Consider the following 24,550-nt stretch of genomic DNA (forward strand, 5'->3'; position numbering starts at 1 on the left):
TGATTAGCTCTGGCTGGTCTAACCTGGGTGGCAGATGACTCAGAGTTGAGTTCAGATGTAAAAATAGAATTATCTTAGTAAACGGGTTAAGTGTGCCTGCTTTGTGCTCATCAATCACAGGATAATGGCACTCATGAGCACATCTTCAGTGATAAGCCAAGTCAACCACAAGGCAATAATTAAAAAGGGAAGGCGATTGGAGTTTTATTAAAGCCCTTCCTCACACTTTTTCTCATTTTCCCTCTTTTTTGGCAACTTAAATGTGTTTAGGTGCCAGCCCATGATGGTGGCACTGCTGTGTCCAGGATTATAGAAACACTCGAGTAAAGAAAATTCCTCCTCCAGAGCTCTGCCACAGTCTGACCTTCTGCCTTCACTCCTGGGTTATTTCCAGGATGCCTCAAGTCCTTCCCTTTGCCTCCTTTCTGTTGTTTTGCATGATTTAACAAGGCCTTTCTCTAGGGCTTGTTTGAGTTTTTTTTGTTTTGCTTATTTATTGTTTTCCTTTCTCTCTGTTCTGCTGTAAACCTTAGATTGTAGCAGTGGTCATCAGATATCACCCAAGGAAACAACTGACTCTCTAATGTTTGTTTTGCTTTAAAACAAGAGGACAAAAGAACCTTCTACTGTTCCATTTCTCCATCAGCCTGCATATGGTGGTGCTCCCACACGGATCTGAGTAGGCTCACTGCTGGAAAGGAAAATGTATCTGTCTTCAACTTCCATAAATAAATTTCATTTATGGGCCTGTAGAGGCCTTATCAGTTTGTCCTGAGGGAATTAATGTAAAAAAAACTCCATCAATTTTTCACTCTGAAAACATGAGATATGCATAAAAATTCTCAACAGCTGAACTCCCACCCTCCTCTGCAAGTATAATTTTTTTGTTGGAATTTTTTGTTTTATTGCAATAATACAAAAGGGAAAAGAGAAATGGTGTGATCTCCCTTGGCTCAATCTCCAGCAAGGGCAAACTTGCAGAGCTCAGGAAAAAAAAAAAAAAAAAGTCATCCTGAATTTAACCTGTAGGATCTGATCTTTGTTTACAGCAAACTGTTGGCTTTGTCTTCAGCAAGGCTGGAAATGTGAGTGGTTCATCATTATGATGCCATTCAGATATGACAGTAATGAAACTATATCAAAATCTATCCCTAAACTGACAAAAAAAAAAAAAAATTAAATAACAATTGAAGTGTGCAGTTCAATCCTTCTACCACATTTGCTGTTTTGACTTTTGTTCCCCAGGGAGAGAAGGAAAGGGGAAGAGAAATTGTGGGGATGCCATGAGGGAAGGGCACTAAACCTAAGGTATAACTAAATAACTAAATACTAAAATAATATATAACTAAATAACTAAAACAACTTGAGTCTGTCAGGGAAAATACCAACAAACTAAAAGAAAACAAAAACCCCCCAAAAAACCCCCACCAAAATGAAATCAAAACAAAAAAAAACACAAACAAAAAACAGAAAAAAAGAAGGCAAATCCAGGCTGTAAAATGGTGCAATTTTTCACACACTCTGAACAATTTGCAGAGGTAACAAAGCCAAGTGTGGCAATTTTTCCATCAGAAATGACCAATTAGTGAGACAGAACATAACCTGAATGAGTCAAAACCAATAGATCCTGAAGAAGTCCGAGTGGGTGGTTCCACAGAGCCCTCTGAGCCTGATCATCCCCACATCCAAGTGCTTAAAGCCCCAGCTGACAAACACAGCTGCCTGGTTTTAATCCACTTAAGCCAATTGGATGTTTCAGTTACGTATAATTGCAATTAAAAAGCTACATGAATACTTTATGAGAGGGAGGGAGAGAGTGAGTTTGGTCTCCTCATGGTCCCTTGAGCAAAATGTTGTGTCTGTGCCTGGCCATCACACCCCTCTAGAAAATTCAAGGTACCCTCTGCTGTTTGTACCCCTCCAGAAAATTCAAGATGTCCCTGCAGTGTTTTGTTCCCTACTGGAAAATCCCACAAAAATCCACTTTTGGAAGAGGTCAGCCTGAGGATTCTCCATGAGCCAAGTGACCCACGTTGTAGCTAGAAACAAATCTGACAGATTTGGACACCTGGGAAGAGGAGAAGGAGTGAGGGACATTTACAAAGCCACTGGTGCTGCATTTTCTTGCTGTGGGAACAAGGGGCCTTGTGCAGGTTCTGGATTTAAAGATCCTTTAAACCTGCTCTGTTTAGCCATAAAAACAAGCCCTGCTTGTCAGTCAGGATGTCTACTCAATAAAAACAGGTTGATGTTTTTTAGCCAAGCATCAAGACTCTTCTTTCCCCCAGGAGTGAGTTTATCCATGAAGTAGGACCAAGGAACTCAAAGGGGCTACACACATCACTCTGCAAACATCACCCAGTGCTGGCTCACACCAGGACTCAGTGATGCTCATCACATAGATTTTGGCTGTAGTGGCCCTGAAAGGCTTACAGCTGCATTCTCAGGCATTGTGGCCCATAGAAATGCTCAATAAATTTATTTCTTGAGGTGTTTGTTCATGTTGAACTCAGTGGCAACCCAAAACCCTTTGAGTTTAAAATGGTGGAGAGTTAACACCCCACCTGATGTGTCCCAAGCTAGGTAAAATGAAGTAAAAATGCAGTAAAGCCTATTAAAAAGGGGTTTTTAAAATTACATATGCATCTTCCTGTGCTGGAGTTCCTACTTAATTGAAGCACTGAAGGATTTGTTGGTGGAGAACTTAATGTAATTTTGTGTGGCTGGAACACAAAACATAATTTAAAGTCTTCCTGCTATAGCAGCTAATATCGAATTGAGAACTTTGGTGCCTTCATTAGAAATGCTGGGAGTGGTTTCAATTAATTTGGATTTTTTAGCCCTAAATCTGTTCTGGAAGTGGGCTGTCTTTACCCTTTATTTGCCTAAAGGAACTGAACGTGGTTTCTCTTCTAATGAAACAATTTTATTGCTTTGGGTTTGGCCTGTTCTAAACCAGAGTAGCAGTGAAAACATTCAGCAAATTGTTTGTTCAAATCTCTCCCCAGACTCAATGAGCTCAAGGGCCACAACCACACCACCTTCAGTGAATTGTGTATAAAATCCTGAATTAGCACCAGGTTCTCCCAAGTCAAGATTTATCCTACAAGTTCAAAGCACAAATTTAACTCAAACCAACCTAACCTGACCCAACCAACCCCACAGGAACACAATGGATTTATAACCTTCTTTTCCCAACAGATGAACGTTAGGAGAGGCATTTTGTGTCAATATTTTTAGACTGGGACCTAAAAAGTTGCCCAAAATGCTGGTTCTGGTGCAGATTTTGCAAGGGGTAAGCTCAGCCTAATGTGGTGGAGACAGATTTGTCCCACATAATTTTATAACCATTATGTATCATCCAGCCATTCACCCTGAGCTGGCAATTAACTCAAAAATCTTCTGATGGGGAGAAACAAAAAATGTGGTAGCCATGGGGCTACCTGAAAGTGCAAGTGTTCTATGGGAAAATCCTGCATTTACACCCAGAAATGTTTCTGGATGGATGGAAAACACTTTTTACTCAGCTCTCTGCAACTGTGCCTCAGTCCCGATCCAGCAAAATCCCAGTGCAAACTCCCACAGGGATGAGAGGTTGGTTCACACTCCATGGCCTGTCCTATCTTTGTCCTCTGCCAACTGGCACTGATAATTAATCTGTGGCAATTTATTCCAATTTCCATGTCTTTCTACCCATTCATGGACCTTCACAAGAAAATCCCATTCCAAGAATACAGATCCTAGTGAATCACAGAGAGGAAGGAGCACAAGGGGACATTCCAGAGGGAGCAAATCATGCTGCACACAGTTCTTGGGAAAAGCTGAGAGGAGGCTGCTCTGCGTTTCAACTGAGAGATGCTCAAGCAAAAAAGTCATTATAACAGCAGGGACAGGAGTCAGGGTAAGGATATAAAAAAGCCAGCAAGCAAGGAAGAAATTGGGTGGATGGAAAAGAGAATTTTGTTTTTCTGGTGCTGTATGACATACAAAACAGGTCCAGAGGGATCTGCTGGAGTGCTGTGCCCAGTCCTCTGCTATTAACAGCAAGCAGCTCATCTAATGCTCTGAATTTACTATGGAGGGTTCCTGTTTTTCTTTTTTTTTTTCCCTCTGGATAACTTCTGATCACATCTCTTCGTTTTGGTGATTTCAATTTCCTGCCTAAATTTATTCATGACTGGTGTCCTCTTACGTCAGTGTGGCCTTTAGATAAACAGCCCTTCTCCCTCCTTAATGTTTGAGCCAGCTGATAACACTGAGTCTGAAAGGCAAAAAAAAAAATAACCCAACTCCTTTATTCCCCTTATTTCTCATCCCAGTAGGGAAATCTCACAGTTGCAGACAGCGAGTGTGGGATACTGATTCAGATGAAAAATGGGTGATGATGTCTGCACACACATTTCCTGCCTCAAGTCCTGCATGGATCTGGTCATTGGAGCCCAGAGAATCACCCACATTTAGGTGCCTTCTCCCAAGGGATTGAACAGCATTCCAGACTCCAGGGAACAGATGAGTTAGAGCCCAGAATCTATGGATGCACTTTACGCACATGGCTCATGTGTAGGTGCTTACCCCACAGCTAACTGAAATCAGTTATGTGAATTTGGGTCTGACTCCCATCCTCAAGGAAGGAAAAGGTTTCATTGAATCCCTAAACACAAACCTAATTTGACCAGGATATCTAAGAAATGAGCATGTGGCTGGGTCATGGACACAGGACTGACAGGAGCCCCAAAATCCTGTACAGCCTCACTTGTGGGTTTGGCCTGATAAAGTCCTCTAAGTTTTGAAAAGACCTCTAAGACCATTAAGTCCAACTTCAGAAAGGACCAGATGTGAAATACAAATAAATACATTTTAGACTCTGATGATCAATTTATTCCTTCTCCACATAAGTCAAATGGCAGCAATCATGGATTTTTTTTTTTTTTTTTCACATGAGAAAAGAATTTGAAATCTTCCCACAGTACTGCTTCACACACACTTACAAGGTAAGTTTTGATGCAATGCTTAAGAGGGGCAGCAAAATGAGGTGGAAATTCAGAGTGCAAGGCTACTTACTGAGCTCACGAAGCAGTGCTCAGATTCCCCACTTTCAAAGAGGATGACATCCTTTATGAAGACTGCGATGGCTCTCATGATGAAGGACATGAAGAGGTGCATGTGGATGTAATTTCGAGTACAGTGCAGTTTTCTGTTGGGAAAGAAATGAAACATTTCTGAATAGCAAATCTTCTCAAAAAGCATTATTTTTATATTTACAGTGTTTCTTCTGCCGTGACACAGACTCCCAATTAAACATTAGAAACCCTGAGACAGGCTCTGGTCTAATGAACATCACCACAAATCCACTTAAGCCTCTTTAATTCCGCAGAATGTGGCAATCCACGTATCTGCAGCAGTACTGCTGCTTTTTGAATCCTCAGAAAAACAGGAAAAAATACAGGATGACAGAAAACAGGTCCATCCCACTGCTCTCCACGGGGAAAGAAATGTTTTTGACTGAGCAGACTGCGCTCATGATAAAGGGCTATTTTCTACAGAATGTTTCTGCTGCGATAATTCTTTTCAAAGTGAAACATCTCTTCAAGCAGGCAAATAAATTCTTAGCATCTGTTGTCGTAATTAACACGTATTACAGGCTTTCTGGAGAAATACGAACTGTATTTTCACTTTAAAATTGCTGGTTGTTAATGATACTGAGAGCTACACCAGAGTTTTTCTATCTCTTGCCCGCTAATATTTTGAAGACGAATTCTGATCAAGTAGGAGGTTTTTTTTTTCCAAGAGAGAATTTACATCAGCCGAAGTGAAAGGCCTAATAGTCTGGAAATTGTACAGACACCAGAACCACACCAGACCTCACTCAGCAGCACAATCAAATTACCACCTCTTAACGAGCCACTGTGCACTGGCAGAGGTTGTGCTCCCTAACCTCTGATGATGACAAGATAATGGGGCTGAGCTGAGTCCTCCTGCAGGCAAAGGCAAGTCAAGTCAAAGTTGTTTCCCACGAAGGAAAAACAGGATCCTCAAGGATTTCACCAGCTTGGCTGGCACCTTGTACCTTGTGGAGGTAATTTGCATGTGTCTGTGTTGGATATGAAATATTTCCAAATAATGAGATAGGACTTCTGGGAGACATTCCTTGAGCTTTTACTGGAACATCAGCCTGAGTACAGGGCGAAACAATTGAAAGATGGCAATGGCTCAGGTTGTGTTCTGACTCTGTCAATGGTTTCTTGGTTTTCTTTGTTTGCTTGCTTTTTTTGTACTACTACATTTCCATTTTAACTTTCCTAGTGAAGAACTGTTATTCCTATTCCCATAACAATTCCCAGCTGTTATTCCTCTTCCCATACCCTTGCCTGGGAGCCCCTAATTTCAAATTGATAATTAAGAGGGAGGGCGTTTACATTCTACATTCTCCAGGAAGCTCCGTTTTTTCCCTGGCAGACACCTGTCTTCCCAAACCAAGGCACCTTCCCTGTGCCTTTCCCTGCTGGTGGTCTCACCTGAAGAGGCACAGGATGATCATGGCAGCCGTGAGGGCGATGAGGGATAAGGTGTGTCCGATGGTGTAGCCCGTCTTGACCGTCCCGTAGAACGCCGTTTGCTGGCGTGAAGGAAAGAAAACAGGGCTTTCAAAGAGGTCCAAAATGCACTCCTAACCACACCATCACCCTGCTGGGACAAGGAAATCATCCTTCTCCATTCTCTTAAAGTTCCTCTGACTCCTTCACCCTTTGAAATCTCATCCATTAGCGCACGTGACTCGAACACCATCAGTGTGAGTGTGGAAACGTGTCTGGATGCAGCAGAGCTTGGACCACCCCAAACACAGGTTAAAGTCACACAAGAGGAAGATTTCTGCTGGAAGGAGGCTGATTTGGTACACGCAAAGACAGCTGCAACCTAAAACCTCGTGAAATGAGGTGTGACCAATGTTCAGCTAGAGTTCATGGCACTGGGTCTGACATGGTGAGTGTGGTGAAGCTGATTTAATTAAGGAGGTCAAGGAGTGTTGGAATCCTAGAAACTTAAAATTTGGGGTTTTAGTGTATAGTAATACATATAATATTGTATAGTAACGCATATGAGTCAAGATGGAGGATTTTGGGTGCTGTCTTTGTCCTCCTTCTTTGCCTTCTTCTTCCTTCTTCATGGATTTGGGTGGTTTTCTGTAATTGGGTGAAAAAAGTCCACATTGCAGGCCTTAGGTGGTCATTATTAGGCCAGAAATATAAATAATATAGGTGTATCTCATTATTGGGTAATTATTGTATTAAATAACTTTGGAAAGAGTTAGAAGCTTCCACTTTACCTCCATTTTCTACCTTCCTAGTTAAGTTCAGGGCTTGTGAGCCTGTAAATACTGTAAATAAATAAGATATAATAAACCTGCCAAGTCTGAACTCGACATCTTCGTTTCCCATGTTATTCATCCTGACCTTGGCAGAGAAGTAGAGAAGCCAAAACTATCTCATAGGGGCAGAGTTCTCTGGGAAATTGGTTTGTTTTTGTGGAATTTCCACTGTGTTTAGGTAAAAACTTAAAATGTTCTCACTGTTAACTCAGAAATATGTGTTAGGAAATTGGCTCATGGATTTTCGTTTTGACTGCACACAGAGGGAATCTCTGAGCACGGGGCACTGCAGGGCTTTTATCCTTGGATCCAACAGGGAATGCCAGTCTAAATAACTGGGCAAATAAGCTCTCCAAAGCTCTCTAGCAATGCTCTAAATCAATAGATTTTGATTTTACAGCTTCAAAAAACAACAAAAAAAGAAAAAATCAAGAGGTAAAATTATTTAGGCATTTGTCAATTAAAAAAATAATCTAAGTTTTTATGAGACTCTAACTCAGTTTATGGAAAATTTTATTTTTTCCAGCTCTTGATTGACCCTCCTCTGCCCTCTTTGTCACCATCTCCTATAAACAACCCAAACAACCAAAATCACAGAGAGCAAGTTAGGCAGAAAACCTAAACCCAACCTTGTTTGGAGAAACACTCTTCCATAACATTGAGAGTTGACATTTTTATGTGCTATTTTCACAGGCTTTGACAAGTATTTGGTACTTTACAGAACCAGTGAGGCTGGGATGAGTTGCAATCCTTTAGCATTTGCACAAGCCAGCTTAGAGGGGTGTTAAAACAGGGGAGTTTTCAGAGATAACACTGGTCATATCTTCAACCACAGATCTCAGAGGTGGTTAAAACACTGTGTTCTTACAGCCACATCACTGAGAGATTTGGGTCACTCTGCACAGATAATTCAAGGGTTTCAGGACAATTTATCCGCCTGGTCTAGCCCAGATGACACTGTGCAGGTGAGGCCTCACCTGAGGGAGGCAGAGAGGCAGAATCCGCCCTTTCCCTGCTGCCCAGGCTGTGGGATCAGCCCAGAATACAACTGGATTTCTGGGCTACAGGTGCACATGGTCAGCACCCACCAAGACAAAATCTTGGAGCATCCAGCCTCTCATCCACCAGCACCCCCAAGATAAAGGCTTCTTTCCAGCCTTCCTGGAGTTTGGGATCCCAAAGGTAGCTCTGACTTTTCTAATTAAAACACTAATTTAACCTCCATCACATTGATTTCATCTTTCTCTATTATCTTTATTTTTGATGGCATCAGAGCAGAACTGTTGCAGGAAAGACTCGGCCAGCAGAAGGAAGGAGCTCGTGGTAGGGGACTGTAGGAGGAAGAGGTTGTCCCACACTTTATTTAGGAGAGCAGAGAAAAATAGGCCTCCTTCTTCTTAAGAGTTATTCCCAGGAGCAAGATATGCACAGAAAGTTCCTGGTGTTATTCAACAAGCAATTCCCTGCTTTCTCTCCTCATATTTTATGAGGTGACTAATCCTTCTGGTGCAGAGAGGGATGGTTCTGCACTCAGCTTTGATGCAGGATGTGGGGTCATCTCTGCTCTGGAAACAGCACTTAATGACTTCTCACTCTTCACTGCCTTTGCTAATGACAATTGGTTCCTATTCTAGAGATATCAAAAGCAGAGAATTTGACCCAAGATCATAAATGGAATTGAAATTTCACTCAGGGTCCGGATTATAAAATATTCTTATTAGAAAAGAAAGGGATGTAGATAAGTGAAGGCAATGCATGCCAGTATGCCTGACTGATTTACAGAATGAAATCAGGCAACTTCATCATTGTCTCTTTGACTTCTAAAAGCTTCTGCTTAATTTCACAGGAGTATGATAATAACAATAATTTGAGGTAGGTGCTAAACTGAGATTAACTGAGATTTATTTTCCTTGGTTTCCATTCAGTAACCTCAGTATTTGTCTTTTGTTGTTGACAATGGGAAACATTCACAATTTTGAGAGAAAAAGAAGAGAAATACTGATATAAAATCTTTCAGGAGCCAGGTGTTTTGGGGTTCATGTCATCCAGCCCAAAGTCATCGGAGTTCCCTCAAGGGTAAATGAAAAGAAATTTCTTTGGAGAGAAATGTGGCCTGAACTGACCTCTGGAGGTGTCTCTTTATTTCACCATCTTCAGGCAGAACCCACAGAGACCCTGGGGTTCTGAGCAGATGGAAGCACACAAGGGAGAAAAGCATCAACATCTGACAGAGGAGCAGGATAACAACCCCACTCCCCATTTGCTAATGCACCAATTTTAAAGGTCAGCTTGGAAAAAGGCTCATCATCACTGCATGGACCAAGAGCAGCTCTTTGGTGCCTACATAATCTGATAATTTAGGGACTGCCAGAATTCACAGCTGAAACCTTACACACCACCCTTATTTATTTTTCATTTTTTTTTTCTGGTTGTTTCTGACCTGAGACCAAAAGGTCATGAAGTGTTTTACTCCTGGAAGCTTATCAGTCTTTCCTGGACCTTATGTCCTGAACACCCTGCTGTTTTTTTATTTTTTTTCCTGCTCCCTTTACTTCTTGCTCCCCAAACTCACTGCCAGTTCAACAACAACAAAACAGAAATCTATTCTTCTTCACGGGCTGCCACTGCAAGTTCAGCCCCCCTCAGCCACTTTTCACGCAAATTGGACTTTAACAGCAGGAAAAAAACTGTGGAAATCAAAGGAAAATAATTAAGAAAGAATTAAAGGAACACAATAGAGGTTCTCCTGGTAACGCAGCACTCTGGCAATGCTGCAATCCACTGGGTGGCCATGTCCCAGGAATTCCCAAATCCCCTGAGCAGCCGGAATACAACCCAGAGCTCTGGATGGGGGTCCTCCCCCAGCAGAGCTGGAGCAATGGTTTTTGCAGCCCCACAGCTCAGTCTGAGGGATGGACACTTGAGGATGTGAAGTGCTGGCTGACCCTGCAGGCAGGCTAAGGCTCTCTTCAGCACAGCCCTGAGGTTCTTTGTGCACTTCTCCCTTTGCTGTTTTCTCTTTTCTTTCACACCCAGAGCTGGCTCAGTTCTGCTCAGATCCCCTGTTAACCCTCTGAGTGCCTTGGCAGTGGGTGACCATGCACAGAGACCTCTCACTGCATCTAGTCACAGAATCCCAGAATGGGTTGGGTTGGAAGCCACCTTAAAAACATCTCGTTCCATCCCCTGTCTGGGCAGGGACACCTTCCATGGTCCCAGGTTGTTCCCAGCCCTCTCTAACCTGGCCTGGAACACGTCCCAGGATGGAGCAGCCACAGCTTCTCTGAGCACCCTGTGCCAGGGCCTCCCCACCCTCACAGGGAGGAATTTCTTCCCAATATCTCATGGAAACCTTCCCTCCTTCAGCCTAACACCATTCCCCCTTGTCCCATCACTCCATGCTCTTGTGAAAAATCCCTCTCCAGCCTTTTTGTAAGTCCCCTTTAAATACTGAAAATACATATTAATCAATTATTGAGATTCTCATATCCAACATCCACTAACATTGAGATATCTCTTAAAAAACAATAACAAAAAAAGCATGGACTGAGGTTCAATATAAACACATTAACACATTAATATAAACACTATTATATAAAAACATAAATACTGCAACATATGATTGCAGTGAAACATAACTTTTCTTGCATCAGCTTTTTCTTGTTGACTGTGGGACTGCTACAGGTGATTAGTTTAGATTAGATGCTGAACTTTGAGTTAGGTGAGGTGAATCTTGCTTCTAGCATTTGTTATCCTCTTCAGACTTTACCCTTCATGTCTCAGCATGCAGCAAACCAGTAACAAACTCCTTCCTGTGGAATGACAGTACTCTGTAAAGCTAATTATACCTAGGTCAGCAATTGGTAATTTATACACAAACAACGTGCAGTACACAAATGTTATTGCCAAAACAATATCCCAGAGAACTTTTGGATTTTCTATCAAAATTTAGTAAAATTTCATGAAAGTGTGTGTTCCCTACAGTGATTTAGATATTTAGCTGGTTGAGATCTGCAGAGCACCAAAATATAATCTTTATCCCTTCAGAGATTTTTAATGCTTATGTTGCCATAGAAAGACTGGGGTCACCATATCTACTTAAACAGAAATATAAATGTGGAGGGCTTGTTTCAAAGTGCACTGTGGAAAATAAAACACCTGAAGTGGTGTGTGGGCATCACATTGTCTGTGGTCTGATCTTCTCAGGTCCTGACACACTGGAAATTCTGGATGCCCCATCCCTGGAAGGGTTCAAGGCCAGGTTTGGAATAACCTGGTTTAATGGAAGGTGTTCCTGCCCACGGCAGGGGGTGGAATGAGATGATCCTTAAGTTCCTCTCCATCCCAAGCCATTCCATAATTCTGAGTCTATGACATCAAAGGGAAGATCAATTCCTTGACCAAACTCCTGAGCTCTGCTTCCAAGGATCCTCAAGAGCATCCTTTCCTCTTGAGGAGTCTGAGGGGGAATGGGGAAAATGGGCATGGGAAGATCACCCAGTTCTGATATTGATCCCTGTTAAATCTTGATGCCCACCCATCCGGGTTTACAAACCTCTTCCCCTGGAGTGCTGTTGGAATCATATCCACAAGCCAAGGCGTAGGGTGCAGGGTACACATCTGACCAGCCTTGGCTTGTACAATTCCTGGTCACATTCCCTGGAAGAAAAGAAAAAAAAAAAAAGCTATGATTTAAAAAGAAATCTTCAGCTCGCTGTTAGAGCAACTTCTGCCTTTTGTGGTGTAAATGCCAAAGCACAATTCTTGTAACACTCTGAGTAAAATTCTCATCTTTTCCCCCTCTTAATAATATTCCAAATTACACAGAACTCATAAATGAGAGGCATCCATTGTGTTTTGAAGTCCAGACCTGAGTTAAAAAGTACATTTTAATACAGGGGTGCACACAAAACATCTCTTCTAGTGGTACCATACTGCCACTTGTACCCAGGCCTTTGGCTGCTGGCACTGCACCAGTATTGTTTGAATGTTTTATTGTCACATTGACTTTCTTCCTGGAAAATTTTTTATCTAAACAGGGCAGTGAAGTATTTATGCCTTTCACTCTGCCTGTGAGAAGCCAGGGCAGGGGTAGATAAAGTGCTCATTTCACACAATGCAGATAAGGCTGGGGGTCTGGGAACTAAATCCAGTTCTCCACCACCCAGTCCTACAACTGAGCCCCGATCAAATGTGATTCCTGGGAAATGTACTCCACTCTTGTTTGTGAGCAAAGCACTTCAAAACTTGGCTGTGAAGGGAGAAAATCCACACACAGACAACCTGTATTGCCTGTTTTAACTTGTATACTCCAGGGCAGGAAGATTTCCTGGACTATCAAGCTTGCTGAGTGCCTGGGGCCTCTGACCAGCTAAAAAGAGCTTTAATTAACACAAGAACATCTCACTCCTTCTGTCAAAACTGAAGTTCACGTGGCTCTTTGGTACTCAGAACTGCCTGGTCCATCTGGGATTGTGAGTGCAAAGCACTTCTCACTTTGTAAGACATCTCTGCTGCCTGTCTCAGCTGGACCTCAAACCCACATGGGCTTAATCCCAGCAAAAGGAGGAGGGACCAGCACTCAGGATAAGCTTTACCTCAGGAGTTTTGTGGCCTAAAAAGCCAAAACATGGGTTTGTCAATAAATAACAGAGCAGAAATACACCCAACAGAACATTATAAATTCCCCCAGCATCTTACCTGCCCACCAGTCCCCACCCTGCCCACCCCACTAAAATCCCATTGTTGGGGCATTCCACTGGGGCCATTCACCACACAGAACGGGAAAAACTGGTCAATGCACCAGAATGAACAAACAGCAGCCAAACTTTGCCTCTTAAGGTGAAGGATGGCACTAGTGAAGCTCGAAGAGCTTTGCAAACATTACCAATGAAGTTCTTTGCACACAAAAGTAAAAAAAAAAAAAAAAAAAAAAAAAAAAAAAAAACAACAAACAAAAAAAAAACAAACCAAAAAAAAAACAACTCCTGCAAAAGAGAATTTTGCAAAAATCAGTTATGCAGCTGTGAGCCACAGAAATATTTGAGTGTCACCTCCAGCAATTTCTGACACTTGAGTGGTCTGAACATCCTCCCAGCCATGGGCTTGCTCTGCACTGAAATCAGCAGCAATCCCCTGCCTGAAGTCACCACACAAAATCCCTGTGACAGGTAGATTTTAACACTGAAACTTGCTCCTTTATTCTATTCTTGCAACAGATCTGAGCCCAGGAGGCTCTCCAAGGTGCCTTTGCTCATTTCCACAGCTGCTCCAGAAGGAGCAGGTCCAGCACAGCTCCATGGGCTGCTGTTCCCAGGCTCTCCCTGCACGGCCACTGTTTGCAGTTCTTTCCACCAGGGCTCATGTTGGGATCATAAAGGATCTTGTGCAAACAAATCAAGGGCATGACTGTTCAGGACTTTCAGTTTTTTTGAGGTGTTATGCAATTTCTGTTCCTTCTTCTTCATTACAATGGATCCCATTATCTGAACTTCGTTGCTTCCCATTTCCTGCTCCAAACTCCTCCTCTCAAAGATTTCACGGTGGTTTTAAATCTTTGTTTCTTATTCTCAGTGAGCTAAGGTGTGCCTCTTCCAGCTTAAATTTTCTCCTATTTTTTCTTTTTAGTTGTACTTCCTCACAATTTTATGATTATTTAAAAGTTCTCACCACTCAATACTTTCAAAAGTTGTCCCAATGCTGCTAAAGCAGCAAGGGAGGGGGAAAAACAATGACAAAGCATCAGTGGGATTTAAAAAATGATAATAAAAATTACTCTGATTTTAGGGAAACTCTTCCCTAAAACCTTCTTCCCAAAGAAGGTTTTTCTGCCACCCTTTGCTGCTCTTGTCACTTTTAGATGTGGAAATTCACACACATGGTGTGATGCAAGACACCTTCCTAAAACCTCTCCCGTTCACCTGGTATCTGAGAGGTAGAAAAAGTACAGGGCTAGAAAACAAAGATTTTATCACACCACAATTTGGCTCAAGTAATGGGTGATGTCTCTGCTCAGACCAAATAACATTTCTAATTATTACTCTGTAAAATACCACTTTCTCTACTGAAAATGAGCATAAAATCTGGGCAAGTGCCCCACAAGCTGAGCTTTCCTCTGAGGTTTACAGGCTCAGGTTAGACTGATGTATTATAGAGATTTTTATGTTCCAAGGTCAAATCCCAGCTCTGCCACAGATCCCTGATGAAAATGAGCCAGTTCTTGTGGTCTCCCTGGCTCCTGCTTTTTTCCAGACTTTGGTAATAAAATCTAATTATTTGTCAATGGAAAGGCAGATTTTTCAAAGCACCAGAAGATGTATTTGCCATTTTCCAGAGCTGTTTCTCACTAATTTGTGTAGCACAAATTCTCCCTAAAATGAACACCAGTGGAGTACATTGAAAATCTGGAGTATATTGAAAACAACAGCATCAGAAAACACAAAGTTTCTGCACTTAGAATTTATCTCCAGCCTTTCAAAGTTCACTAGATTTCCCAAATTTTTCCATTTCTTATCAGACTGAAGCTAAAATTTTCAAACTGTACTCCTGGAGATTTAATGAGAAAGGAGACCAGGGGTTTATAACTACGTGTAATTAGCAATGCAGAGTGGATGAGATTCACTGAGATGTGGGGAGCAGCCCCCAGTGCCACTAGGTTTGTGCTCCAGGCTCTCCTCTGTGTTGTGGAAAAAGAAGAGGCAAGACCCTGGTGAGAACAGAATCTCCCCATTGTCATGGTATCAGTTAAAGCCATGAAATAATCTGTTTTGGGTGTTTTTTTGTGACGTTTGTATTTAATTTGATCAGTGTTACCACTGTCACACTGCTGCATCTGTCCCTAAAAGCAATGAGGTGAGGTTTTCCATTAAAAAAGAATAAAATTGAAAAAGCCACAACTAACTCTCATTTATTTTAACAATAATCTCATAATGCCTTGCAAGAGCTCAGTGTCCTGCTTTCACAGCACCCCAGAATGGCTGAGGTTGGAAGGGACCCCTGGAGGTCACCTGGCCCAAAACCCATTTAGGTGTGGTCACCTAAAATGAAAGCATGACCAGCTGCCTTCTGGATATCCTTGGAATCCTTCACTGATGGAGGCTGCACAAGCAAAACTTTTCTCAGAATCATAAAATCATCATAGAAAGATTTGGGTTGGAAAGGACCCTAAAATCCAGTTCCAGCCCCTCTGCCATGGGCAGGGAACCTCCCATGAGACCTCCTGGTTGTCACTGAGAGGAATTTCCTTCCATTTGACGTGATTTATTCACACCACAGCAGCAGAGGAGGGAGGAGTTTGTGGAGCAGAGATAACACCAGAACATTTTCTTTATCAGAGGTGTTTGATCTGGGTAGGAGTCAAACACTGAACAGATGAATGGAATAAATGCACGGAGCTGTTCCCTGTGTCTTGCTCTTTAGTTTTTTGTTTTTGTTTTTTTTTTTTTTTACTTAATTTCTTTCTGCCTCTCATCTGTTTCAAACACACCCTTCAAACTCTGAGACATGTCTGAAAGTTCGTGTTACAGGTGAAGTTTTACCTCTTTGATCTTGCAAAAAACCCTTCTTATTGGTCCTTAATGGGAGTTTGAATGCAGACAAAGAGATCTGAGGTCAATCAAGGCTCAGGGGTGTTGGGATTTCCCCTCTCTTGCTTTCCTTGCCCTTTTCTGTAACAATTTCCAAAGCAGAGGGGAAGGTGTGCTCTCCCCAGCAATCAGTCCTGCTTCTCTAGCATCATATTCCAGAGACATAAATCGATTTTTTCAAGCAGAAAATATTAAAGCAGTGATGTTTCTATTATTTACCATTCTTGAGATGCCGCTGCGCCCACTGGCACATCTCTACTTTCATTTTTATTATTGATCTGCCCCACTGTTCTTGGGAAACACTCGAAACTTGCAGACAGCTTGCACTTAGCTGGATACTGAAGTGCTTAGGCCTGGGAAAAACTTGTGAGGAAAGTCTTGACAGGATAATTTCCCAGTTTGTTTTCTCTGCCTCAGTTGTGGTCTCACAAGATTATTCTTTCAGTGCAGTTTCTGCCCAATATGTAATGTTATTTTATATTTTTGTATTTCATAAATTCATGTTGTAGTAGAACCTGTGGCATTGGGTCAGCACATCAAACAAGACTGACTTAACTGTCTTCCTTTGCTGTTTTTCACATCATTTGGCCTGCAGATATTACTGCCACATGTCCAGTGCCCTGAAACTTTCTACACCCCGTTTTTGTGGCAAAACTCAATTTCCCCTTATTTTCCTTTCCCCTTCCTGCACATTTCACTTCTAAGAGTGAAGATCTTGATGTTTAATAAATACAGATAATTTCCTCTTTTATAACAATACCAATGTTCCCCTTGATTAGGCACCTTTTGTAAACCCTTTGTTTTCTCATCCTAAAAACAGAGATGTCAGATTTTAGGGCAGAGTTCTCACTAGATCTTTTGATCCTGCAGTTATAGGATTCCAGGAAACGTTTACAAGAAAAATATGCACATTTTTTGGGTAGAGGTGGAGGTGTAGCACCAGCCCTTCAGAGGAGTGGGGCACAAGCATTGTGACACCTCAGGTGGAAATAAATCATGGAATCGTGGAATGGTTTAGATTGGAAAAGCCCTCCAAGACCATCAAGTCCAACCATTAACTCCACACTGCCAAGGCCACCATCAAGCCACGTCCCCAAGTGCCACATCCACACATTTTTGAAAATCTGGGGATGGTGATGCCCTCTCTGAGCCTCCTTTTCTCCAGGTAATTTTGCTTTTTTTGGTATGAAGGCTCATGTGGACAGCAGAACACCTGAGCAGGTCAAGGGCTCTCAGTGAAGAGAACTCCACAAAAGACCACACTCAACTTCTTGGGTATTTTAATGACCATTGTAGCAAATAAATAATGGATATAGTTCATTTTGGGGTTCGTTAGAGAAGTGGTGATGTCTTCTTCTTATCTGCTGCTCTTTGCTTATCCTTATCCTCATTTTATTCAGTTTTTGTTCCAGTTTCAGAAGCAATGCAGAATAAAAAGTGTTCACGAAGGAGGGGAAAGGAGAGGGGAAATAAATTTAGAGCATCTAAGGAAAAAAGGAATTTGGCAAGCCTGAAACTCAGATCTCACCTCCCTGAGTGGGATCCAGAGCTTTGTTGTGCCCATCCTCGCCTCCTTAGGTCAATTAATTTCAGAGCTAAAGCCTAAAAACTGTCAGTGCAAAATTAACTTGTGCATGGTGGGCAATTTGCTTTTGGAGAAATGGTGAGGCATAAATCCCTATCACAAATGTCATCTTCCACGTATGGAAAGAGAGCTGGAACACTCTGGTCAAGGGGTGGAAAGCAATGCACTTTAATAATGAAAGGTGCCAAAAAATATTTTCATCCATCTCCCTCACATGGCACTGACGAACGTCATGAAATAATGAAAATTTTCTGGGCCTGTGAATGCCATAAAAAATTAATGTCAAATGACATCAGGACAGTTTAAGGTTTTTAAACGCCATGAGATATTTTATCCTTTATTAACCATGAGATGGGATATTAGTCATTTGGAGAGCTTATTCTCCATGAGGCAGAAAAATCACATTAACTCTTTGTTTCCTGGTATTTCACTCTTTTCCTGCTATAAATACATTTAAAAGATTTTTTTGTCTGGCTCACAACTTGATAAAAGCTTTCATGTTCCTGCAAAGGGATCAAAGAATATGACACAAACATTACCCAAATGATTGAGTTCCCTGAAAGCTGCTCAGTGACACTCACTGCTGCACAGGAAGAGCTGCTTCACAACCTTTAATGGCATTAATTTTGCAACAAATCCTATAAACCAGGAGGCAATCTTCCCCTCCCTGTATTTAAGACCATCACTGCTTTACCCTGTTTGTTAATGGTTGTACAAAGTGTGTGACTCAGAGAGAATCAAAGCTGCTGCTTCTGCTTTGGGAATGGCATCAGTTGTTGATGCTGGTGGTGCTCTGCTGAGGCGGAATTCAATCCTGTTGGGAGACATTCCCATCTGCCAGAGCCACTCCACAATATTTTGATTGCAAATGGAGAGAAATATGTGGGTTTTGGATGGTGTTAAACTCATCCTGGAGCAGGAATCTAAAAAACCAGCTGAACTAAGAAGACTGTTCCTCACTTCTGACTGTAAGACCAGCTCAGAGATAGGCTGACTTATGGAAAACTCTAAAATGGGTTGATAACAAATGCCATTTCAGGCTGGAAATTTGGCTTCCTGAATGCAGGTATCTTAACACCTCATGGATTTTAGATCTTCCACCATTTATCAGATGGTGCCAGATGTTTATGGTTAAATGGACTCCTCAGTGTTTGTGCTGTGGGTGCCTCTCTGTGAGCTCAGTACCTGCATTCCTACTCCAGTCAACAGAAAACTCATCAATGGGGACCATGGTGCCTCTTCAGGTACCTCCACAGTGTCTCCATCAGTGCCAACCAGATTTCTGTAGACACTTTGCTTTACAAACAGAAGAAATTAAGAGTCCTGACTCCTCTTTCTCCAAAGAAACTCACCCTGTGCTTAACCAAAGAGGAATTTTCATGCTGTTGTTCATCTGATCACTGTAAATGGCTAATTCAAGTTGAGATGAATCACTGACCAAACCATACAGTCATAAAATCATAGAATGGATTGTTTGGAAAGGACCTCAAAGCTCATCCAGTTCTACCCCCTGCCATGGGCAGGGAAACCTTCCACCATCCCAGGTTGCTCCAAGCCCCATCCAACCTGGCCTTGGATATTTCCAGGGATCCAGGGGCAGCCACAGCTGCTCTGGGCACCCTGTGCCAGGGCCTCCTCACCCTCACAGGGAAGAATTTAATCCTAAAATCTAATCCAACCCAGCCCTCTGTCAGTTTAAAGCCATTCCCCTTGTTCTATCACTCCACACCCTTGTACAAACCAGCCAGATTTCCAGTGACTGGGATCCCTGGGTGACAGCCAGCTGCAGAGAACCACATTAAACCAGAGGAAACTCCTCCAAAGCAAGGTGGAACTGCCCCAGAAGGCTGCTGACCTTGCCAGCTGCAAGGCTGGGTGACATTTGCTGAGGTCATGGCTCCCAGAGGAGCACAGCTGGCCACAGGAGTGTGCAGGGAAGGGCCATGTCTGAAGCCTTTTCTTGGCTGGGCACACTGAGATGAGGACACAGAGGTCAAGGGATGCTTTGAGTGCTTTGAGGAATCTCTGGGCTTCTCCTAGAACAGGAATCATTCACTGCACAGAATCACAAAGTCACTTGGTTTGGGAAAGATCTCCAAGGTCACCAATTCCAACCTGTGACTGATCCTGACTTTGTCCCCAGCCCAGAGCACTGAGTGCCGCCTCCAGCCCTTCCTTGGACATCTCCAGGGATGGGCACTCCAACATCTCCCTGGACAGCCTTTCCTAACTCCCGACCACCCTTTCCATAAAAAAAAAATCATCCTGATGTCCAACCTGAACCTCCCCTGGCACAGCTTGTGGCCATTTCTTCTTGTCCTGTCCCCGTTCACTGGGAGCAGAGCCCAGCCCTCACCAACCTGAGGATTTTTGAGATACTCTGAAGCACCTGACAGATCCAATGAGACAGAAACTATGGGAGATCTGCACCTTTCTGTGGGAACCCTGGGCACTGAGAATTTTACACTTTCTGTGCTGACAGGCACTGACCCCCAAGCAAACACTGCATTGACCTGAGGCCATGGAAAAGGCTCCCAAAATTGAGTGACAGCCCTGGGATTGTGGGTGTGGAGTTTGGATAGAAGTGTGTGATATCACAGGGTGGGAAACTCAGAGTTTTAGGGTTTAGAATATAGTAACATATATAAAGCAAGATGGAGGATTTAGGGCAGAGGCTGAGTCCTTCTTTTTCACCTTCTTCTCCATGGCTCTGGGTGAGGTTTTGTAGTTGGGTAGAAAAATCTGCATTGGGGGCCAGGAGTGGCTGGTTATTGGGTTAAAAGTAAAAGTAATTGAGGTGTCACTTCTTAATTGGAGAGTTTGTGCTTAAAAGGTCTTGTAGAGAGGGAGACAAGGGCCATTTTTAGTTTGTTAGCTTGCAGTGCTGTAGAACTCACTGTGTGTGAGACTGTAACATAGATAAGAACTAATAAATATCTGAGTCAGAACATGAAAAAAGTCTCGCTCATTTAATCCTGACTCTGGCATAAAAGAAGACGAAATGCAGCACCTTTCTGCAGGGGAACTTAGAGACCAGAATGTCCTGGGACATCTCAGAGAACAGCAGTTTTACCTGAACAGGCAAATGTATTGAGTCTTTTAAGTCCATACTGCCATGAAATTAAAGATATCCCACTTTCCTTAGCTTAAGTCCAACACAGTCTTAAGGATTTAAAAGGAAGTATATATATATATATATACACACATAAAATGGAGTCTTAGAGTCACTGAGGTTTTAAAAGGTTTCTAAGAACATCAAGTCCAACCACTAACCCAACACTGCCAAGCCCACACTAAACCATGTTCCTGTTTTTGACCACTTCCCTGGGCAATGAATCCACCACTTCCCTGGGCAGCCTGTTCCAGTGCTTGACATCTCTATACAACCAAACATACACAATATTTTCCCCAGCTCTCAGCTCTGGTGGGATGATGTACTAGAAACAGTTTTTAAGAGATTTTTTTCTTAGTGTTTTACTAACTCTGCTGGTAAATAAAAGCCAGAGAGAGAATGCTGTGCTCGGGGAAGGACACAGAGCAGGAACAGCAGGGAATTATTGCACACAGCTGATCCAATGCTCAGGGGTCTTGTCCTGCAAGGTGTGATATCACAGCAGCTTCTGCCTCTTCTCCCTGGGTGTTGACACAAGGGGTGATGAGCTCCCAGGGAATTTTGGAAATGAGGAAGTCAGCCCTAGGGATAGGACTCCAGGGATTTTGAATTTCCCTTCTGTGCCTGCAAAGAGTTTTGGTGTGGCCTTGGGGAAGTCACGTAATCAGCATGTTCTGGTTAATGAGTGCAGTGCCCAGGGCTGCTGAACAGGGATGATATTGTGTCCCTACCCCCATTCCTAATTTATCCTGTGTGTTTGCACTACGAGGCTTTAAAAATGGAGGGTCAGCTCAGTGCAAGATCTCCAGTGCAAAAGAAGTTAATTCTCTGTTAAGGCCTGCAGGGCCTCTATAACAAAAATACTGAAAAATAACTATAACTAGGAGACACAATCAGCCCTGTTGCTGCATGGCCCCCTGAGACCTGAGTTTTAAACTAAAACTTCTCAGAACACCCTGAGCAGTGAGTTAAGCTTCCTCCTCCATTAACTTCCCCTGCCCATTATTTGTCACGTTAATTCCTTAGCCTGTGGCCAGGTTTGTCATTCCAGAAAAAAACCCCAAAAACCAAAAACTCAAAAATCCCACCAACTTTATTACGTACAGTTCCAGCTTGTTCATTTTCTGTCAGAGACTTAATTAATGGTTGTGCTAAACTGCTCGTTCTGCACAACAAACACGAGTGTCCCACAGGTTGGTTCAGTTTCCACTGCACAACATCCACACTCTTGGATTTTGCCAGGAGCCATTTTTTGCAACACTGGGACCCACAGCAGTGGAGCTGCAAGGGCAGGGAGGATGTTTTGGTGGTTGGGAATTCACCAAAATTGGTGAATTGCGACTGGAATTGGAAGTCTCCTTTACCTCGGGCTAAGAGCTGGTTTCTCCCCATTTATCGAGATGTTGCCCCTGTGGAATGATGAGAAACCCCACTGGGAGTGAAGCTGTGGGGCTGGTTTGGGGTTTGCTTACCCAGGAAGGAGGTCAGGAACCTGAAGTACTTGGGGCATGGCCGTACCACGACTTCTCCCACCTCTGCTTCAGGCCAGCACGTGATGTTGTCCCACTGCCTCCTGCAGCCTGGGGAAGAGAGAAAAGCAGATGGTGGAGCACTCAGGAGTGCTGGAGGCAGCAGAGCCCCTCAGGCACCTTTTGGAATGAAACCCCATGGAAATATTTCCTTTAAACACGCGGCTTTTAGCTCCTCCAGTCCCTAAAATTCAGCGCTGTAATTTTCCAGATATCAGTATGGAAAGAACAGCAGATAAGGGGAAAAAAACCCCAAAAAAACAAAAAAGGTAAATCAGGCTTGATACAATAACAGTGTCTTTTCCTAGGCTAAAAAGGAAGAAATTCCTAATTAAATATTTATCTTCTCTGCCCTTGTCACTCCCTGTTGCTTTAAAACACCTGATCTGAACCTGCGAGAAACACCTGATCCAAACCCTTCTCTGTTTCCCCCAAATGCCATCATCTTTTCCTTCCCATTACAGTGGTTGTGCAGCTCCCACAGCAGGAAAGGGACACAGATTACAATCAAGGGATCAAAGGCCAAAACTCTTCCACCAGAAGCAATTTTCTTGTAAAAAAGGGAAAAGGCACAAAACCCTGCTGGAGGCTGAGCAGGGACAGTGCTGTGGCCAGGAGATGATCCCAATGGAAGAGTGAGGGAAGGTCCTGAGCTATCCAAGCTAGGAATGAAGGAATAACCAACACAGAGAGGAAACACAGGATTTTGTCAAAATGAGGCATTGCTGAAGATTTTCTGAGTAGAATAAAAGCTTTAGTGGAAAGAAAAAAAAATGCCATGTCCTTTTCACAGATTTATAATGTTCTGATTTTGCCCTTTAATTTCTCAAAAGGCATTAATAATACCCCATGCACGCTGCATTGTTGGATCACACAACATTAATGCTGTAGCCAAAAGGATTTGGCAGATCTGAATTAAAAAAAAAAGAAAAAGGAGTCAAGCACATTTTTACGTCGATATGTTACCGTTTCAGAGCTCTTAGCAGAATTTTGACATTTTCCCCCCCCCTTGCTTTATATTTCCAACAGCCAGGCGCTTCAGCTGCTGCCAGGGTGAGATGGATGGGTTGTCAGCAGAGCTCCCTGTTTCCAGCAGCCCTGCTCTCAGCTTTTTGTCACGCCCCATCAGATGGAAACGCTCCCCAAAATGTGACTCACACACTGTTGAGGTCAACAGCCCCCCACGAGAGAGAGAGACTGGGATGTGAAGAACAAAGTGGTGAAGAAACGTTGAGGAAATACTTCTCATGTGCCAGCAAAGGGAGCTGTGAATATCCCTGCTTGTTGGTGATTACACCCTGCTCTGAAATTCCTCTTTTAAATCATCTTTTACTCCTGGAGCAGAGGGAAGGGCTGGTGTCATCACCAGCTTGTGCAGATCTGCCTCAGATCAATAGGGAGCACACAGAAACGCTTTGAAGCTGAAAAAGAGCCCTTATCTCGATTTCAAAGTGATTTTACAGGTTTTTTCCCCTCCCTTCCTCCCTCTTCTTTCATGAGCAAACTGAACTTTTCAAATGAAGTCCTGAGCTGAGTTTATCAGAGCCTGAAAAATGGAATAACTGATGGGATCTCCTGCATGCAGCTCTCCTGCAGGGCTCATTAAAAGTCAGATTTCAGGACCTTATATCAGGTGCCCGGCTCAATCCTCACAGCCACACACTTATCTCCCACCAAACAGCCAGCAGCTCCCAAAGTGTCAGGATATTAAAGATTCCACGGGAAAATGATTCCACGGCAGAGAATTTCACATCCTACAATCTTTTCCTCCACCAGCTGCAGTAAATTGGAGTGCAGCCATTACCTCATGATAGGTTATAATACAAAATAAAAGCCACCTGATAGCATCAGATGGGTTTTTAAATGCCCTGAATTATGCACTCTGAGAGATTTGGTGATCTGTATCTTTTTCTCTGTTGACACTTTTTCAGCACCACCTGTGATGTGTGAAGAAAGCTTTTAGGTGCTCACTTTTGTAGCAAAAGCTTTTTTTTTTTTTTTTTTTTTTTTTTTTTTTTTTCTTCTGATTAAAAGAAAGTGAAACCAGCCTTGAAAGACACATAAAGTGTATTTTTACAAGTTATTGCTTGTGTAAACACATCTTGTACCTACCCTTTAGCTCTTACAACACCAATCTTCCTCATCCCTGCCCTGGACACGCTGAGAATATTTCTGCAATAAATAAAGGAGGCAGTGGGAACCAGAACTCTGGCTGGCAGCGCCTGTCACCACAGGATCAGCAGATCTTGGAATGGTTTGGCTTGGAATGGACCCTAAAGATAATCTCATTCCAAATCTCTGCCACTTCCCCAGGTTGCTCCAAGCCCCATCCAACCTGGCCCTGGACTTTCTCCAGGGATTCAGGGGCAGCCA

The 24,550-nt window shown here is 42.9% G+C and overlaps 1 protein-coding gene across 1 annotated transcript in view; it reads right to left on the minus strand.

Moving 5' to 3' along the window:
• Positions 1–24,550, minus strand: part of VIPR1 (vasoactive intestinal peptide receptor 1) — a 102,985-nt gene that overhangs the window by 24,949 nt on the left and 53,486 nt on the right. Inside the window, exons 3-6 of the mRNA XM_066313911.1 lie at positions 22,121–22,228; positions 11,922–12,025; positions 6,516–6,616; positions 5,062–5,194 (exon numbers count right to left, since the gene is read on the minus strand). Coding sequence (XP_066170008.1) covers positions 5,062–5,194; positions 6,516–6,616; positions 11,922–12,025; positions 22,121–22,228 — 446 coding nt within the window. The remainder of the gene's footprint in view (positions 1–5,061; positions 5,195–6,515; positions 6,617–11,921; positions 12,026–22,120; positions 22,229–24,550) is intronic.

Source organism: Sylvia atricapilla, chromosome 1 (assembly GCF_009819655.1).
Source record: "Sylvia atricapilla isolate bSylAtr1 chromosome 1, bSylAtr1.pri, whole genome shotgun sequence".
Taxonomy (NCBI): domain Eukaryota; kingdom Metazoa; phylum Chordata; class Aves; order Passeriformes; family Sylviidae; genus Sylvia; species Sylvia atricapilla.